General features: G+C 40.9%; 1 protein-coding gene across 1 annotated transcript in view; it reads right to left on the reverse strand.

Moving 5' to 3' along the window:
• Nucleotides 1–21,654, reverse strand: part of parn (poly(A)-specific ribonuclease (deadenylation nuclease)) — a 37,524-nt gene that overhangs the window by 15,270 nt on the left and 600 nt on the right. Inside the window, exons 3-15 of the mRNA XM_061984156.1 lie at nucleotides 17,708–17,787; nucleotides 16,763–16,830; nucleotides 13,496–13,577; nucleotides 11,352–11,412; nucleotides 9,811–9,979; nucleotides 9,642–9,704; nucleotides 9,475–9,513; nucleotides 9,353–9,395; nucleotides 1,808–1,888; nucleotides 1,655–1,711; nucleotides 1,484–1,561; nucleotides 1,362–1,405; nucleotides 1,247–1,289 (exon numbers count right to left, since the gene is read on the reverse strand). Of these exons, the coding sequence (XP_061840140.1) occupies nucleotides 1,247–1,289; nucleotides 1,362–1,405; nucleotides 1,484–1,561; nucleotides 1,655–1,711; nucleotides 1,808–1,888; nucleotides 9,353–9,395; nucleotides 9,475–9,513; nucleotides 9,642–9,704; nucleotides 9,811–9,979; nucleotides 11,352–11,412; nucleotides 13,496–13,577; nucleotides 16,763–16,830; nucleotides 17,708–17,787 (908 nt within the window). The remainder of the gene's footprint in view (nucleotides 1–1,246; nucleotides 1,290–1,361; nucleotides 1,406–1,483; nucleotides 1,562–1,654; nucleotides 1,712–1,807; nucleotides 1,889–9,352; nucleotides 9,396–9,474; nucleotides 9,514–9,641; nucleotides 9,705–9,810; nucleotides 9,980–11,351; nucleotides 11,413–13,495; nucleotides 13,578–16,762; nucleotides 16,831–17,707; nucleotides 17,788–21,654) is intronic.

Genomic DNA, 21,654 nt, shown 5'->3' on the forward strand with positions numbered 1-21,654 from the left:
ATCGGGAGAAATTTGGGAGAATGATTGCCCCGGGAGATTTTCGGGAGGGGCACTGAAATTCGGGACTCTCCCGGGAAAATCGGGAGGGTTGGCAAGTAAGCCCTACGTCCGTACTTTACCGGATATGTACCGCTCCGTACAGCTGCGTTTTAAAAAGTCATTATTTTTACTTTTTGAAACGGATACCGATAATTTCCGATATTACATTTTAAAGCATTTATCGGCCGATAATATCGGCATGGACATCTCTAAATTCAACCTAATGTAAATTAGGGATGGACATTATTAGCAGATGATCGATTTTTTTGGGTCAATTTCTCAGCTTTTGAGGTAGTATCAGAATTAGAACTGAGGTAGGAGAAGCGTCTGAGTAGCAGGAAGGTTAACACACAAAGCTCGCTTCTCCAGCGCTGTTATGGTGAAAGCAATTGTTGTCTGACAAGTACAGTATTTTAGACACCGGATGTCAATATTCAATGTCGCTAGGTTAGCGATAATACAATATCAATATATATCACTATAAACATATAATCGATATCAATTAAAAAATGTGTTCAATAAAACGTTTGATACTTTTTTCCCCTTCTTTTTTGTCGGAAGAAAGTGTAAGTTGCGATCATGAACAAAGGCACTCGCTCTCTGGTAACCGAGCAACACAGGAAGTGATCACCGATCAGTGGGAGTGACCCACTAACAGCCAATCAGGTAACAGTATCAACTATCACGTTTGATTGCGCCATCTTGTTGTCTGGCGGTTGAATCTTTGCATGGAGTGAAAAGAGAAAGTCAAAATGAAGAAACTGTGGATAAAACGGGAAAAGTCACGTCGACAGTATGGCAGTTTTTTGGATTTTTGTAAAAATGGACCGTAGTCAGACCAATGTGGTCTGTAAATGATGCAAGGCGCTCGTCCCCACCAAGACCGGTAATACTACACCACCTTAGCCAAGCTTACCCTTTAGAGCACAGTCGTAACTTCCTGTCACTAAACCTGCAGAAAATAGCTCTTCTCCGGTTTCTCTCTGTTTACATTTTCACACTTTGCACTATTTTCTTACACTTTATTAAGCATTTCTAACGTATTCCTTATTTTTGTACCTTCATTTTAATAACTTGTTAAGTGATTTTACAATTTGTTTACATGACTTGTCCAGAATGTACCTTGCTTTTCGCTCGTGAAATTTAAAATACAATGTAAAATCAATAATTTTTTTCCGATGCTCCATAGCCGTGTGGAACAGTTTACCTTAAAGGGCTGAGTGGAAGCCATCAACTTTGTATCCAGAAGCCTGCAAGCAGATGCATAAATTATACTAATTCATGTTTAAAAGTAAGCATGTGATGAGGGCAAACAAACTCACTTAGGGAAAACACACATCGTGACCTCTTTAAAATCTTGAAGATCCTGGAGAAAAAAGCATGGGGGGGGAAATAATGCAAACCATTTTGTTTAAACATTTTGTTTGAGCGCAGGCGCACTTACATCAGGTAGGGGGCAGTAGAACTGGTGGATGGTGTGCATGACGTCTAACAGCATGTTGTGGCCCACCACCAGCTTACCCTGCAAGTGAGAGGACATTTAAAATCCAGATCAACAATGTGACTGAAATCACTTTCTTAAAAGGCAGTGAGGACCGCCAGGCACCTGACTTACAGACTTGGAGATGGCGTGGACGACCCGGGAGAAACCCACTGCGTCGTTTAGCTCCTCCTGAAGAAAGTTAAAAAATTAATTAATTAATAAAAAAAAATAAAAAAAGTCAAAACAAACTTCAATCAGTCCTCATCTCAAGTTCTTTCTACTGACCTGTTCTCGCTCCAGTTTTTGCTGCTCCCGCTTTTTCCTCTCCTCTTCATCCATCTTACTGACCTGGATGAAGCGCTCCTTCTGCACAAGACAATCAGTATTCCACATGAACTCGAAGAAAATATTTGTTAGTAACTAATGTCATTCATATAGCATTTCATGCTGCCAACATGTATGTGATGTGTAGTTCAATGTTTCTTAACTATTGTTGGGCTGCAAAAATATCGCTTTCTCAGCTGTGGTTCGAATAGACTGCAACCGTACTCAGCAGCAATACACTTTTCCACCACTTGTGGCAGTAATGCGTCAGTTACTGAGTGACTTAAAGGGGAACATTATCACAATTTCAGAAGGGTTAAAACCATTAAAAATCAGTTCCCAGTGGCTTATTTTATTTTTCGAAGTTTTTTTCAAAATTTTACCCATCACGCAATATCCCTAAAAAAAGCTTCAAAGTGCCTGATTTTAACCATCGTTATATACACCTGTCCATTTTCCTGTGACGTCACATAGTGATGCCAACACAAACAAACATGGCGCATAGAACAGCAAGCTATAGCGACATTAGCTCGGATTCAGACTCGGATTTCAGCGGCTTAGGCGATTCAATAGATTACGCATGTATTGAAACGGATGGTTGTAGTGTGGAGGCAGGTAGCGAAAACGAAATTGAAGAAGAAACTGAAGCTATTGAGCCATATCGGTTTGAACCGTATGCAAGCGAAACCGACGAAAACGACACGACAGACAGCGACACGGGAGAAAGCAAGGACGAATTCGGCAATCGCCTTCTAACCAACGATTGGTATGTGTTTGTTTGGCATTAAAGGAAACTAACAACTATGAACTAGGTTTACAGCATATGAAATACATTTGGCAACAACATGCACTTTGAAAGTGCAGACAGCCCAATTTTCATCCATCCATTTTCTACCGCTTATTCCCTTTGGGGTCGCGGGGGGCGCTGGAGCCTATCTCAGCTACAATCGGGCGGAAGGCGGGGTACACCCTGGACAAGTCGCCACCTCATCGCAGGGCCAACACAGATGGACAGACAACATTCACACTCACATCCACACACTAGGGCCAATTTAGTGTTGCCAATCAACTTTCATCAATTAATATATTCTGTAGACATACCCTCATCCGCTCTCTTTTCCTGAAAGCTGATCTGTTCAGTTTTGGAGTTGATGTCAGCAGGCCAGGGAAGCTAGGGTCGATATTCTTCTCTTGATCATCTTCGGTGGCATAAGGGACGGTGTGAGCCAAGACATCCAGGGGGTTTAGCTCGCTCGTCTGTGCGAACAAACTGCCGCCATTGCTTGCCGTGCTACCGAGGTCCTTTGTCCCTGAATTGCTCACACACTCCGGCAGATTCAATGGGGGTCTGGCGGCAGATTTCTTTGACTTTATCGTTGGAAATGCATCTGCTTTGAGTGTCACAGGATATCCACACATTCTTGCCATCTCTGTCGTAGCATAGCTTTCGTCGGTAAAGTGTGCGGAACAAACGTCCAATTTCTTGCCACTTTCGCATCTTTGGGCCACTGGTGCAACTTGAATCCGTCCCTGTTCGTGTTGTTACACCCTCCGACAACACACCGACGAGGCATGATGTCTCCAAGGTACGGAAAAAAGTCGAAAAAACGGAAAATAACAGAGCTGATTTGACTCGGTGTTTGAGAAAATGGCGGATTGCTTCCCGATGTGACGTCACGTTGTGTCCGAGAGCGAATAATAGAAAGGCGTTTAATTCGCCAAAATTCACCCATTTAGAGTTCGGAAATCGGTTAAAAAAATATATGGTCTTTTTTCTGCAACATCAAGGTATATATTGACGCTTACATAGGTCTGGTGATAATGTTCCCCTTTAAGACACTCAGTAACTTTCTGGAGAAAAAGTCAGAGAAGTTTCCCCAAGCACAAAAATTAATACCGGTAATTTTACGTAGATGCATTTTTCATCAAAGTTCCTTATTTTACAGTATATTTGTTTTAATAAGCCTGACCTAAACCTTGTTTGTAATGTTGTATGTGCGGGTTTATGTGTTAAAAGGGGAACGGCACTTATTTTGGAATTTTGCCGATCGTTCACAATCTTTATGAAAGACGGATGTAATTTTTTTTTTAATGCATTTTTTACTCGTAAATAAAAGTCCGCCAATGGGAGGTCCTCTATTCCGTCCATAAAACCTGATAAAAAACATCCAAAAACCGCCAAAAAAACTCCATTTACATTTCATAACTTGAATATTAACCAAGTATTAGCAATATTGTTATTATAAGCGCTAACGCAGACAAACTATTGCGGCGCCATGATCACTAACTTGTGTGGCTACGTTGACATCCGCTGGTAAGCGGCTTCTTCATCTCGGTGCTGGTGAAAGTTTATTCTAGACCATAATTAATAGGGATGTCCGATAATGGCTTTTTTGCCGATATCCGATATTGTCCAACTCTTAATTACCGATACAGATATCAACCGATACAGATATATACAGTTGTGGAATTAACACATTATTATGCCTAATTTGGACAACCAGGTATGGTGAGGATAAGGTCCTTTAAAAAAAAATGATTATAAAATAAAATAAGATAAATAAATTAAAAACATTTTCTTGAATAAAAAAGAAAGTAAAACAATATAAAAACAGTTACATAGAAACTAGTAATTAATGAAAATGAGTAAAATTAACTGTTAAAGGTTAGTACTATTAGTAGACCAGCACCACGCACAATCATGTGTGCTTACGGACTGTATCCCTTGCAGACTGTATTGATATATATTGATATATAATGTAGGAACCAGAATATTAATAACAGAAAGAAACAACCCTTTTGTGTGAATGAGTGTGAATGGGGGAGATTTTTTGGGTTGGTGCACTAATTGTAAGCGTATCTTGTGTTTTTTATGTTGATTTAATAAAAAATGAATAAATAAATAAAATTTAAAAAAAGATACACATAATAAAAAAACGATACCGATAATTTCCGATATTACATTTTAAAGCATTTATTGGCCGATAATATCAGCCTGCCGATATTATATGAATGTCTATAACTTTGATAGCAGAAAGATGAGGACGTAATCTGACAAGTTGGTACACTTTGACAGCCAATTTAGACCTGGAATGGCGAGAAAGACACGAAAAAGGTTCCACCCCCCCTTTTTTAGCGAGGATTATGAGTCATTTTTCATCAAAAATGGGAATATAATAAGACTATCAGTCGGCATCCTAATGACAGCAGACCTTGTACAGTAAGTGATATTTTATCATGGTTGTTGGCTCTCATGAAGTCTGTGGTGAGTAATAATTTTGTCGAAAAAAAAAAGTGAAATTCGTGATGCGTTTTTTAAATTAATGCTTAAAATTATCCAAATATTACAAAAAAACTTTAAATATTACGTTATGAATGTGCATGTTACTGCATTACATATACACTCAAAGCATGAAACCTTAATGAAGGTGTTTGGATGTTTTAAGAGTTTTGTAGGCAGAATAGAGGGACTCCCAAAGGCTCCATTTTAAGCAGACTTTTGATCGCATTTATTTACTATTTAGAATGCATTAAAAAAGAAAACGTGTTCTTGTCTTACATAAGGATTGTGAATGATAGGCAAACATTTTTAAAAAGTGCAGTTCCACTTTAAGCACAAAAATTATTAATAATTGTATGCAAACGTATTTTTCATCGAAGTCCCTTCTTTTGCTATATATTAGATTTTTTTTAATAAGCCTGATTTAATCCTTGTTTGCAATGTTGTATGTGCTGCTTTACGTGTTAAATAATAATCTTTGTGATTAAGGCATGGTTTCATATAATTCGACAAAGATTACACCTGTTCAATTGTAAGTAGATTAGATATAATTATTGAAAATGAGTAAAACTGAAGAGTAAGATTAGTTAGGGCTTGGCGATAAAACAATATCAACATATATCGCAATAAACAAATCGATATCAATAAAAAATGTGTTCGATAAAACGCTCGCTATTCTTTTTTTTCTTGGTCATCGGAAGAGAGCGGAAGTTGGAAAGCAAGGTCGGTTGCATGAACAAAGGCACTCGCTCTCTGGTAACCGAGCAACGCAGGAAGTGATCACTGATGAGCAGTGTTGGGTTAGTAACTAGTTACAGTTACTTTATTTCAAAAGTAACTCAGTTACTTACACCAAAAGGTAATGCGTTACTGTGAAAAGTAACTATTTAGTTCCTTTTTTTTCCTTCTTTAAAAAAAAAAAAATCTCCCATTAATGCCCTTTTAGCCTTCATTTCAGTACTGTTACTGCACTGGAGACTAATACAATCTGTTGACATGCATTTGCATCACTGAACTCTGCAAAGCAATGTGATCTACATACAATACACAAAGACAAAGATATGTTTCAAAGGCCCAATTTATTTCAGGCCAGAACAAATTCACAAAACTATTTTAAATAGCTGCTACATAACATACATAAGTAACAAACAGCATAATAACAACATAGCTGTAAACCTGGCTTCAGCCAAGAAAGGCACACGTGACATACACAAAGCCTAACCAGGCAGATTTGAATTGTTGTTATGGGCAGTAGACGGATCTTAGATCCAAGACACAACTTACATTTAACTAAAATGTTCTTTTCTTTGTGCTCGACAAAAAAAAAAGTGAGAATATCTCCATGTTAAGACACTCCGCTCCGTTGTTAGTAAACACAGACACGCCCCCCCTCCCCTCCCCACACCCACACCCAGACACACATAGAGCGCGCCTCCGGCTTGTGACACAAGAACATTCAGAAGGACGACACTGCAGCGCTCCAATAAAACACACTCAGATCTTCTTTTTCTAGCAGATACTACATAAAAAATAACGTAAAATAACGCAGTAACGCATCATGTAGTAACGATTACTGAGTTACTGAATATAAAAAATAACGCATTAGATTACTAGTTACCGCCGAAACTAACGCCGTTACAGTAACTGTGTAACGCGTTAGTCCCAACACTGCTGATGAGTGGGAGTGACAAGCTACCAGCCAATCAGGTAACTTGCATGGAGTTAGAAGAGATACCACAGTTACAGTTGCAAATCTAAGACATTAGATAGCAGTAGTGTATAGCTTATGTGATTAGTTTTTTTGTTGCGCCTTTAAAAGTGTTATTACTCTAAGTATTGTACTTATTACGCACCAGCTGTTTGTGATTGTAACGTAGCTGTAGTTATCATTAACAAACTTGGAGGTGTCAAAATCGACATGTAAAATTGCTAATGCTAAACAGTAGCATGTCAATAGCAAAGTCAATGCATATGAGAATCAAGCTAGCGCATTTTTGGAAAAGTGTAGCCTTACTTTACTTACGTTGTAGCGATTTTTGATTCAGTTTCTTTGATGGCATTGAAAATTGCAACATTACCTAGAGGCAGCTCAGCAGAGTCTGCTCTCTAGTCTATTTTAACTTATTCTATCACTTCCTGGTTTGGTAACCTCAGTGGGGCCAATAAAAACAGACTAGGTGGTATAATTGGGTGTAATCAAGGTGTGCCAAAAGACCATAGGCACTACCTTGAACCCCCTGAACCAGATCTATCAGGTCAGTCATCCAGAAGGCAAAGGCCATTCTGGTCAACCCTCAGCACCCTCTCTTCTCAGAGTTTAGACTCTTGCCCTCAGGATGCAGTTACGCCCCCCCAGTAATAGAAATACCAAAAACAACAGATACATAAGATCCTTTGTTCCCTCAGCTGTTGACTTTATACATGAGCTTCTTAAACAAGCTTAGCTGCTACGCAGTCACTTTAGTGGGAAGCGACGTGTGATGATTAGTTTTTATTGTATTACAAATGTTTTTAGTTTTTAGCTCAATGCCTTCATGATGGTTTGTATGTTGTATGTATTTTATGTATTTGTACCCTGTTTTTACTGTTGTACCTCGTTTTTAAAGGGGAACATTATCTCCAGACCTATGTAAGCGTCAATATATACCTTGATGTTGCAGAAAAAAGACCATATATTTTTTTAACTGATTTCCGAACTCTAAATGGGTGAATTTTGGCGAATTAAACGCCTTTCTAATATTCGCTCTCGGAGCGATGACGTCACAACGTGGCGTCACATCGGGAAGCAATCCGCCATTTTCTCAAACACCGAGTCAAATCAGCTCTGTTATTTTCTGTTTTTCTGACTGTTTTCCGTACCTTGGAGACATCATGCCTCGTCGGTGTGTTGTCGGAGGGTGTAACAACACGAACAGGGACGGATTCAAGTTGCACCAGTGGCCCAAAGACGCGAAAGTGGCAAGAAATTGGACGTTTGTTCCGCACACTTTACCGACGAAAGCTATGCTACGACAGAGATGGCAAGAATGTGTGGATATCCTGCGACACTCAAAGCAGATGCATTTCCAACGATAAAGTCAAAGAAATCTGCCGCTAGACCCCCATTGAATCTGCCGGAGTGTGTGAGCAATTCAGGGACAAAGGACCTCGGTAGCACGGCAAGCAATGGCGGCAGTTTGTTCCCGCAGACGAGCGAGCTAAACCCCCTATCGACCCTAGCTTCCCTGGCCTGCTGACAACTCCAAAACTGGACAGATCAGCTTTCAGGAAAAGAGCGCGGATGAGGGTATGTCTACAGAATATATTAATTGATGAAAATTGCGCTGTCTGCACTCTCAAAGTGCATGTTGTTGCCAAATGTATTTCATATGCTGTAAACCTAGTTCATAGTTGTTAGTTTCCTTTAATGCCAAACAAACACATACCAATCGTTGGTTAGAAGGCGATCGCCGAATTCGTCTTCGCTTTCTCCCGTGTCGCTGGCTGTCGTGTCGTTTTCGTCGGTTTCGCTTGCATACGGTTCAAACCGATATGGCTCAATAGCTTCAGTTTCTTCTTCAATTTCGTTTTCGCTACCTGCCTCCACACTACAACCATCCGTTTCAATACATTCGTAATCTGTTGAATCGCTTAAGCCGCTGAAATCCGAGTCTGAATCCGAGCTAATGTCGCTATAGCTTGCTGTTCTTTCCGCCATGTTTGTTTGTGTTGGCTTCACTATGTGACGTCACAGGAAAATGGACGGGTGTTTATAGCGATGGTTAAAACCAGGCCCTTTGAAGCTTTTTTTTTTTTAGGGATATTGCGTGATGGGTAAAATTTTGAAACAAACCTCGAAAAATATTATAAACCACTGGGAACTGATTTTTAATGGTTTTAACCATTCTGAAATTGTGATAATGTTCCCCTTTAATGACTACTGCTGCAAACCAAATTGCCCCTCGGAGACAATAAAGATTTTCTAAGTCTAAGCTCTCAGTGCTGCTGGAGTGACAGAGAAGTGCAAAGTCGGCGACCAGGTGTGACATCACGCGCAACCCAGGTACCGAAAGATGGCACCATTAGATTTTACGTGAATTGTTTGGTTCCATAAAAGTACCGGGTTCAGTACCAATCCCTAAAGCTAAGATGACGTAAATGTCAGTCTACCTGTCCGAGGGATGTTGACATAAATGGGTTCTGCTGTATTATGAGAAAATAGTTCCAGCTATATACTTAGTTCCTACCTTGTCTGTTTCCACGGTTTCCACATGGAGCCCCTTGGGAAACCTGTCAGTCACAAGAAAGGAGGAATAAACAACCGACGAACCAATTAAGCAGAAGCGGGGGTGAAAAAAAGCACACTCACTTCCTGTTGAGTGTCTGGTATATCAGCTTCCTCTGGAAACTGCCAAAAATCAGAAAGACATTCAACGAAAAAGAAAACAATTGCAAGGTGGTAGACAACCACAACGCATCACTCGGGACATGAACTAGATTTTCTCATTTAGTACAATTAGAGGGCAGTTATCTTACCCGGTGCATGACTCCAAGTCCACAGTCTTTTCTGCACCTGAGAAAAGCAACTCAACCTTCTCCCTGAATTGGGAAAAGCACTTCATTATTCCAAAAAAAAAGACAACATCCCTTCTGCAATGAGACTTTCTAAGCAACAGAGCCTCCGCCTTGCGCATTCCAAACTTACACTACTCTGTTGATGAAGTCTTTGTGCTCTTCGGGTATGTGGGCGGGGCCTTTGGAGCAGGACGGCGAGATGAAGGAGGGCGTTCCCACGCCGTTAGCTTGTTGACTCCGCCTCTCCTCGGTCTGCTCTCTCAGCTGGGCCTCTTCCTCTTGGTTCAGGTATGGAATTCCTAAAACAGACATTGTCAGTTATTTTGACTCAAAAGTAAATAATAAATAGTATTTTGCCACATATTTTCAGGAGGGGCACTACCCACGTTGATTAATCAACAGAAACACGATCATGTAGTTGGAACTAAAAATGGGTACCAAATCCTGTACATTTTTGGCACCTATCGAATCCCACCGATTCACATAAAATCCAACGGTGCCATGTTACGGTACCTGGGTTGCACGTGACGTCACGCCCTGCTCATCGCACTTTGGCCCCTGGCAATCACTCCAGCAGCACTGAGAGCGACCTGGCCCAAACTTCCTCCAGGTAATGTTGCAATTTTCAATACCAATACAGTGATTAACTAAAAAAAACACTCCACCGAGGTAAAGTAAGGTTCTACTTTTCCAAAAATGTGCTAGCTTGATGCTAATATACATTGGCTTTGCTACCGACATGCTACTTATTAGCATTAGCGATTTCAACACCTGCAATTGTGATAATGAAAACAACAACTAATGTTACATTCAAACTGCTGGTGCATAATAAGTACAATACTTGCAGTATCAACACTTTTTAGGGTGCAACAGAAAACAGAAAAACACCATAAACTATATACCACTGCCTATTTAGCTCTTGGACTTGCAACTGCAACTTAATGTTGTACTTGCAAATTATACAATAAAACTGGACAGCAGTTATAGTCAACTCGTTTTAAATGTTGCAATAAAAAAAATAGATTTTTATCATCAAAAATAATATTTACTACTCAGTGGCCCAGTGGTTAGAGTGTCCGCCCTGAGATCGGTAGGTCGTGAGTTCAAACCCCGGCCGAGTCATACCAAAGACTATAAAAAAAAAAAAAAGGGACCCATTACCTCCCTGCTTGGCACTCAGCATCAAGGGTTGGAATTGGGGGTTAAATCACCAAAAATGATTCCCGGGCACTGCTCACTGCTCCCCTCACCTCCCAGGGGGTGAACAAGGGGATGGGTCAAATTTTCACCACACCTAGTGTGTGTGTGAGACAATCATTTGTACTTTAACTTTAACCTAACACACACAAAAGTACCAAAAATTGGTTCGGTATCGATTCCCAGGTATCGGGAATTGGAACCATATTGGTTCAAATGTGAACGATACCATCCCTAGTCGTGACTGTGACTATTCATGCTTTCCAACAGTATACGATACAATGCCCATTAATATGATCTAAGGGGAGATATATTGGACCAAAAACACAACTTTAAGGGGTTACTTGTTTGCTATTGCAAAAACACTTTTTAGCACAATCGCATTGGCGTACTTGGTGTTGATTTACCATTCCAAACTGAACTGAGCTGGACCAAATGGGAACAAATGTGGCTGAACGGCTAAGTTTTACTCACCGTTACAGAAGACCTTGTTGAAGTCAAAGCCTTGACTGGCCAGGAAGTCAATACTGGAACTCTAAAATAATAAAATAACATCACCACAAATAATAAGACATTTTTTAACTTCCGCTACAATACCGATAATTGAGCCGTGAGTATTGGTCGATACGATATCAACAGGAATCATACATACTGTATTATTCTGTAGTGTGCAACGTTAGAAAAGGTTCGATTTAGTGGAATTAGTCACACCAAGAACGAAAGGTAAATATTTATTATTAACCATCTGGAAACAACTTGCGTCCTTTCTCTGCTGGCCAATCAAAAGGGTTTAAGGAAACAGCGGGTTTGTGTGTGCTACAGTGGAGGCAGCCAGTACGCCAATAACAAACTAGCTCCTTGGAAAAGGTTTTAACGGTGACTAGGCCTGAGCCAATTGTCAATAAGTCAATCACTCGAACAAGAAAGAAAATTAAGTCGAAATACTTTGCCGGCCTCGATAAACTGCTATGTACATATGTGTTGGTTGTCTTAGTCAAACGTGTATTTCACAGTAGAATTAACTAAACGCAGTGAGTCCTCTCCTCAGTCATTCACAATCTTTGTCTTGGTGGGCGGAGAGAAAGACTGCCTGCTTACACACACAGGAAGCACGTACAGAGAGCTTTGCTCCTCGCAACTCACTGAGAAGTTCCGCAAAGTAACAAAAATGAAGAGGAAAAAAATAAGATTACAGAGCCAAATGTCCCATTGTGGGAACATTTCAGCTTCAAAATCGGATGGGCAATATGAGCCCATCAACACGGGCGAATGAGCGAGAATGCCGGGATCATGTGATGGTAACTACCCGACATAGTATTTCGAACTGAAAAAATAAAAAAAAGTACTTTAAGTTGTTCAATATTTAAGTTACATTTTTGTCCATTTTATTTTTTGTGTATTTCTTTAAGATAACGTTATTTACCTTCCAATTACAGTACAATGGTATACAATTCTACAGTAATGAGAAATAAACGTTTATATAATTTTAAATGGTTACTTGCATTATTATTATAAATTTTAATTCAAAATCCGATTAGTCGACTAACCGTTAAGATAATCGTTGATTAATCGACTTTCAAAATAATCGTTATTTGCAGCCCTTAATTGACAGCTTATCAGTAACCTGTATTCCTTCACTTGTTACTTTTGCAGTTTTATGCATTTAAATGTATGAAATATAAAAATAGCAAATTGAATTGCAATTGCAAATAGTCTTTTTCTCAAAATCTTGCAGCCCTAGTGGGGTGGTAATTGGTTTAGTGAAACCTAGTAGTCCAATTAATTAGGTTAAGATCATGACACAGTAAATAGAATGCTGCGGACACGTTTGTTACTGGACACTTTCTAATACCTTAGTAGACTTTGTACTTGCAAGTAATATGCAACTGTAATTATTTGATACTCATATTGACAACTGTGCTGTTTTAGACTGCAATATTGTTAAATTAAGGGCACTTATATATAGAATATATCTTTATTGTCATTGTACAACGAAATTGTAAGCAAAACTAATTTAGTGCAAATTCATAATAACACATAACAGATAAAAATACATAAAATACATAAAAATACCAAGCACACAGCTCACATGCACAGTCATTCTTGTCTTGTGTTCATATGCCTGGCTTGTGCGCTAAGTTGTTGTGTCGCTGCGAGAATACATGACTTGACTAAAATAGAAGAAAAGACCAAATTTTGTCTTCAATTGGAGGACATTTAGATGTTAACTGGCTGTCAAGTAAATAACTGCAGGACTGCTTGTATCGCAGCGATTATATCAAAGATTTTAGATGCAAGCCCAAACAATGCGATACTTGTTTTTTGCAGATATCGGACCGGAATACCCTTAATAATGGCAATGAGAATAACAATAACAACAATAATTATAATAATACAGTGGAACACGTTTATAGTGAGGGCCCTCAGACTGGCGTCGACATAAGCAAAACTAACAAACAAACTAAATATTTTAGTGATAAGAAGAACACACTGGACTGGGACTTGATGAGTTTGTCTACACTGACGGGTTATCTACATAAAGGGACCGACTGTAACAACGACATTGTAAATGAGATTGTAAAATGGCAGCCTGGAGAAAAAAAGACGTGACGACTTACTTGACAGATGAACTTGATGTCGGGAGATGTTCGGTTGAATGGTTTGGGGAAAACGTAAAAGTTAAAAGTCTTTGTGATGTACCTGCAGACAGAGACAGTGTAACATTGTTTTCATGCTTTCATATTAACAGTGGTTGGCTTGATTGTACACGTGTGTGACAGTTAAAGGGGAACATTATCACCAGACCTATGTAAGCATCAATATATACCTTAATGTTGCAGAAAAAAGACCATATATTTTTTTAACCGATTTCCGAACTCTAAATGGGTGAATTTTAGCGAATTAAACGCCTTTCTATTATTCGCTCTCGGAGCGATGACGTCACGATGTGACGTCACATCGGGAAGCAATCCGCCATTTTCTCAAACACAGAGTCAAATCAGCTATGTTATTTTCCGTTTTTTCGACTGTGTTCCGTACTTTGGAGACATCATGCCTCGTCGGTGTGTTGTCGGAGGGTGTAACAACACGAACAGGGACGGATTCAAGTTGCACCAGTAGCCCAAAGATGCGAAAGTGGCAAGAAATTGGACGTTTGTTCCGCACACTTTACCGACGAAAGCTATGCTACGACAGAGATGGCAAGAATGTGTGGATATCCTGCGACACTCAAAGCAGATGCATTTCCAACGATAAAGTCAAAGAAATCTGCCGCCAGACCCCCATTGAATCTGCCGGAGTGTGTGAGCAATTCAGGGACAAAGGAGCTCGGTAGCACGGCAAGCAATGGCGGCAGTTTGTTCCCGCAGACGAGCGAGCTAAACCCCCCTGGATGTCTTGGCTCACACCGTCCCTTATGCCACCGAAGATGATCAAGAGAAGAATATCGATCCTAGCTTCCCTGGCCTGCTGACATGAGGGTATGTCTACAGAATATATTAATTGATGAAAACTGGGCTGTCTGCACTCTCAAAGTGCATGTTGTTGCCAAATGTATTTCATATGCTGTAAACCTAGTTCATAGTTGTTAGTTTCCTTTAATGCCAAACAAACACATACCGTATTTTCCGCACTATAAGGCGCACCTAAAAACCACAAATTTTCTCAAAAGCTAACAGTGCGCCTTATAACCCGGTGCGCTTTATTACGATTCATTTTCATAAAGTTTCGATCTCGCAACTTCGGTAAACAGCCGCCATCTTTTTTCCCGGTAGAACAGGAAGCGCTTCTTCTTCTACGCAAGCAACCGCCAAGGTAAGCACCCGCCCCCATAGAACAGGAAGCGCTTCTTCTTCTACTGTAAGCTACCGCCCGCCCCCGGAAGAAGAAGAAAAAACGCGCGGATATCACCGTACGTTTCATTTCCTGTTTACATCTGTAAAGACCACAAAATGGCTCCTACTAAGCGAAAAGGATCCGGTTCATAAAAAGACGCAATCTCTCCATCCGCACACGGATTACTACCGTATTTCACAGCAACTGATATTCCTGTGAACCGCACTGTGGAACGGGAGCACGTACGGTGAATATTCGCACCACAGGGAATGAGAAGTCATCCTTCACTGTGGTTCTAGCTTGCCATGCTAACTTCCACCCATGGTGATATTCAAAAGGAAGACCTTGCCAAAAGAGACCTTTCCAGCCGGCGTCATCATAAAAGCTAACTCGAAGGGATGGATGGATGAAGAAAAGATGAGCGAGTGGTTAAGGGAAGTTTACGCGAAGAGGCCGGGTGGCTTTTTTCACACAGCTCCGAAGGCGAACACACCTTCACTAAGACGGGCAGACAGCGCCGGACGACATACGCCAACATTTGCCAGTGGATCGTAAATGCCTGGGCAGATATTTCGGTCACAACTGTGGTCCGAGCTTTCCGGAAGGCAGGATTCACAGAACAACAGCGACACTGACTCCCGATGACTTCGACGAGACGGAACCGGCCATTTTGGATACCACGCTTGCGCAACTTTTCAATTCGGACACCGAAGACGAAGAATTCGAAGGATTTACGAATGAAGAATAACTTCAGAAGGTGAGCGCTATGTTTATTTTGTGTGTTGTGACATTAACGTTCGAGCAACATTATGTTACTATTGCTCTACACCATTTTGAATTTTACTATGTTTGTGATTGCACATTTGCGTACATTTTGGGACAGAGTTGTTAGAACGCTGGTTTTCAATATATTATTAAAGTTTGACTGAACTATCTGACTGTTTTTTTGACATTCCCTTTAGCGCAGCGTAGGCGCGGCTTATAATCCGGGGCGGCTTATTGGTGGACAAAGTTATGAAATATGTAATTCATTGAAGGTGCGGCTAATAATCCGGTGCGCCTTATAGTGCGGAAAATACGGTACCAATCGTTGGTTAGAAGACGATCGCCGAATTCGGCCTCGCTTTCTCCCGTGTCGCTGGCTGTCGTGTCGTTTGTCGGTTTCGCTTGCATACGGTTCAATCCGATATGGCTCAATAGCTTCAGTTTCTTCTTCAATTTTGTTTTCGCTACCTGCCTCCACACTACAACCATCCGTTTCAATACATTCGTAATCTGTTGAATCGCTTAAGCCGCTGAAATCCGAGTCTGAATCCGAGCTAATGTCGCTATAGCTTGCTGTTCTATGCACCATGTTTGTTTGTATTGGCATCACTATGTGACGTCACAGGAAAATGGACGGGTGTATATAACGATGGTTAAAATCAGGCACTTTGAAGCTTTTTTTAAGGATATTGCGTGATGGGTAAAATTTTGAAAAAAACTTCGAAAAATAAAATAAGCCACTGGGAACTGATTTTTAATGGTTTTAACCCTTCTGAAATTGTGATAATGTTCCCCTTTAAGGGTAAAATGTAATTTTAGAACACCCCTGGTGCAGTTAAAAAAGGTTGCCTATGTCCACAGTTTGACCCTGGAACTGATTATTCCCATTTAAATTATTATCTATGAAGACAAATGGATTCCAAATGGAAACAACCGTCCATGAACGAATTGTGTTCAACTTTACGAGGTTCCATTGTAACACTGATCCCTCCTGCTCTGTCTTCTTATTTTCTAGCAGACCAGGAGTATTATGTGTTTATGAGCACCAATACATGCATGGTTAACACAGACTTCTACAACAACAATAAAAAAACAATGCTAAATTAATACCTCAGAGGTAACATTATTATTTTGTACAAGGCATATCATTTTGATGCAGTTCTTGCGTTCTCATTCGGTTGTCCATGTGTTCCTAATGAACTGACCCGTGAGTTATAAAATCCCATCAGACGGTTTCCTACACAAAAGCACCTAAGAATTCAGACTGTTCGACACAAATCACTTACTTAGACTCTTTCTGGTCATAGCTGAAGGTGCACAGTCCAAACTGGAAGAGCAGAAAGTCCATGGAATGCTTTTGAGAACAAAGAAGGAAGACACCAAATGTTTAGAGCAGTGGTCGCCATACCCATTTATTGAGAGTCACTTATTAAGTCGGGCACTGCTATCCAATCAACCTAAGGTCCTGGCTGTTAACTCACTGTCCAGCGCTGCTCTTAAGGCAGGGTTTCCCCAACATGTAAATGATCGTGGCGCACTGCCACTGCAAGATAAATGGCGCCACACCTTCAACATAAGTTTTTTTTCGATGAAAACATTTTTTTTCTCCAATTAATACAAATGTAAGTAATATATTGTATGAATGGATGTACTATATAGTCTATTATTTACGTACTATTAATCATAAGTTTAAAAAACATCTCAAATCTCAAAACTGCTCCTCAGTGCTTTATTTTGGAAACAAAAACAGCACCTGATTGGAGTTGACACCCGGCCAAAGTAAAGAAAGAAAGCTATTTCTTGTTCAAGCCTGTGTAAACTACCCTAATTCTTTTGACATTATTATGTCAAATATGCGCCACACTGTGAACCCACACCAAACAAGAATGACAAACACATTTCGGGAGAACAGCCGTACCGTAACACAACAAACAACAGAACAAATACCCAGAACCCCTTGCAGCACTAACTCTTCCAGGACGCTACAATATACACCCCCCGCTACCCCCTATCTCCCCACCTATATCGGAATATCATTATCAGACATCTCTAGTTATTATACAGGTTACAAAACGTAAATGAAGTATTGTTGGCGGTTTTTGGATGCATTTTTAAAGTGATTTAGAGCCAGAGTGGATTGCTCCCATTAGCTGCAGATTTTGTAACTGCAATACCGCAGTATGTACAAAACTGTTACATCACTGTTGCTCATGCAAGTGCTCGTCTCCTACCTTTTTGAGCTTGGTGTAGCGTTCCTCGGGCGTGTCCAGCCCGTTGGTGAGTGCACTGACGCTGGGGCCATCGCTGATTCCTGCAGCAGCACAAAGACAACCATCAAACATGCACAAAAACAACCATAGACACCAACACAACCATCACTGGCGCACACACCAACAACAATCCCAGGTGCACACACAAACAACCACGCACACCAACTCAACCATCACACACCAACAAAACCATGCACACCAACAACTATCACATACCAACACAACCATCACACGTACACACAAACTAAATCATGCACACCAACACACCATCACATGTGCACTTGGACACAACCATCACACGTGCACATTGACACAACCATCACACGTGCACATTGACACAACCATCACACGTGCACATTGACAACCATCACACATCAACACAACCATCACACGCAAACCAAATCATGCACACAAACACAACCATCAGACATGCACACAAACACAACTATCACACACCAACACAACCATCACATGTGGACACTAACAACCATCCCGACCAACACAACATCACACGTACACACAAACCAAATCATGCACACCAACACAACCATCAGGGGTTTGGAGGTAGCGGGGCTGTATATTGTAGCGTCCAGGTGTTGTGCCGGATAATGCACTCCCGGCGTAGAATGCACCCCCTGACGGGAGTGTTATATCAACTAAAGCCCACACTTAAAGTTTCCACGTGCAAGATTGAATCTATTTGAAAAAGTTATTTAATAAGAAGCCAAAAGTGCAAAAACAATAATGTTCGTGTTGGAGGAGTTGTGAATGAATGAAATATGAAATCCGTGCTGCAGTCTGCAGGTGTACCTAATGTTGTGGCCCAGCAGCGACTGCAGCACGGATTTCATATTTCATTCATTCACAACTCCTCCAACACGAACATTATTGTTTTTGCACTTTTGGCTTCTTATTAAATAACTTTTTTAAATAGATTTAATCTTGCACATGGAAACTTTAAGTGTGGGCTTTTGTTGTTAACACTCCCGCCAGGGGGTCCATTCTACGCCGGGGGTGCATTATCCAGCACAACACCTGAAGAGTTAGTGCTGCAAAGGGTTCTGGGTATTTGTTCTGTTGTGTTTATGTTGTGTTACGGTGCGGATGTTCTCCCAAAATGTGTTTGTCATTCTTGTTTGGTGTGGATTCACAGTGTGGCGTATATTTCTAACAATGTTAAAGTTCCTTATACGGCCACTCTCAGTGTAAACTGTATCGCTGTTGATGAAGTATGCTTCGCATTTACGCGTGTGTCCGTACAGGAGCCGCTCATATCTTGTGACTGGGCGGGCACGTTGTTAGAAGGGATGAAAAGCGGACGTGACGACAGCTCGTAAAGGACGTTAAAAGCAGTGCATGTAAGGCACGCCCCCAAGACTGTGGAATACGAGAAATAATGACTGATGAACACCTTCGTTGGACAATGAAAGATGCTTCAGCTCAAAGCCTGAGCCCCGACGTTAATGAACTAGCATCCAAGAAAAGATGGCAGGTATCTGGCTTGGGCACATCAGATTAGATCAGTGTGTTGCAAACTGAGCCGTTTAAAGTCCTGAATGGTTGGTTTATTCATTATTTTAGTTTCAAATTTATTAGCCTGTGGAAAACGTTAATGTGGATATTTACCTCAGAAGGCTGCAAATAGAAAAGAGGCATTCAATTTTTATTTAAATTGTATTTGATATGCCATTGATATTTTTTTAATTTTTATTATTATTATTTGAAACTCGATTTTGCATGTCACTATAAAGTTATATAAGCCTTGCTTGTTCAATATTTAATGCAAAACTTATTTGGGTCCCTATTAAAAGGTTAATTTGTTCAACCTTGGCCCGCGGCTTTGTTCAGTTTTAAATTTTAGCCCACTCTGTATTTGAGTTTGACACACCTGATCCAGACCAACACAACCATCACACGTACACACAAACCAAATCATGCACACCAACACAACCATCAGACATGCACACTAACACAACTATCACGCACCAACACAACCATCACATGTGCACATCGACACTACCATCATGTGTGCACATTGCAACAACCATCACACACCAACACAACCATCACACACAAACACACATTCACACCAGCCCAACATCACAAACACCACACATACACACACAAACAACGATGCACACCAACAAAACCATCACACAAACAACCATGCAAACCAACACAGCCATTACACACCAACACATTACACAGGCACAACCATCACAAGTACACACACAAAAACAACAATGCACACACAAACACGCACACCAACACAACCATCACAAGTTCACACAAACCAAATCATGCACACCAACACAACCATGACATGTGCACATTGACAACCATCACACATGGACACAAACACAAGCACACACCACCACAACTATCACACATGGACACAAACAACCATGCACACCAACACAACTATCACACATGGACACAAACACATGCACACGCCACCACAACTATCACACATGGACACAAACAACCATGCACACCAACACAACTATCACACATGGACACAAACACATGCACACACAACCTCAACTATCACACATGGACACAAACAACCATGCACACCAACACAACTATCACACATGGACACAAACACATGCACACACCACCACAACTATCACACATGCACAAAAACACACTAACACAACCATCAAACATGAACACAAACACATGCACACACCAACACAACCATCACACATGAACACAAACACATGCACACACCAACACAACCATGACACATGAACACAAACACATGCACACACCACCACAACTATCACACATGGACACAAACAACCATGCACACCAACACAACTATCACACATGGACACAAACACATGCACACACCACCACAACTATCACACATGGACACAAACAACCATGCACACCAACACAACTATCACACATGGACACAAACACATGCACACACAACCTCAACTATCACACATGGACACAAACAACCATGCACACCAACACAACCATCACACATGGACACAAACACATGCACACACCACCACAACTATCACACATGGACACAAACAACCATGCACACCAACACAACCATCAAACATGAACACAAACACATGCACACACCAACACAACCATCACACATGAACACAAACACATGCACACACCAACACAACCATGACACATGAACACAAACACATGCACACACCACCACAACTATCACACATGGACACAAACAACCATGCACACCAACACAACCATCACACATGGACACAAACACATGCACACACCACCACAACTATCACACATGCACAAAAACACACACCAACACAACCATCAAACATGAACACAAACACATGCACACACCAACACAACCATCACACATGAACATAACCACACACCAACACAACCATCACACATGAACACAAACACATGCACACACCACCACAACTATCACACATGCACAAAAACCCACACCAACACAACCACCAAACATGAACACAAACACATGCACACACCAACACAACCATCACACATGAACACAAACACATGCACACACCACCACAACTATCACACATGCACACACCAACACAACCATCAAACATGAACACAAACACATGCACACACCAACACAACCATCACACATAAACACAAACACATGCACACACCAACACAACCATCACACATGCACACACCACCACAACTATCACACATGCACATAAACACACACCAACACAACTATCACACATGCACACACCAACACAACCATCAAACATGAACACAAACACATGCACACACCAACACAACCATCACACATGAACACAAACACATGCACACACCAACACAACCATCACACGTGCACACAAACAACCATGCACACCAACACAACCATCACACGTGCCCACCAACACAACCACCACACGTGCACACCA

The sequence above is a fragment of the Nerophis lumbriciformis genome, linkage group LG25 (assembly GCF_033978685.3).
Source record: "Nerophis lumbriciformis linkage group LG25, RoL_Nlum_v2.1, whole genome shotgun sequence".
In the NCBI taxonomy this organism is placed as follows: Eukaryota; Metazoa; Chordata; class Actinopteri; order Syngnathiformes; family Syngnathidae; genus Nerophis; species Nerophis lumbriciformis.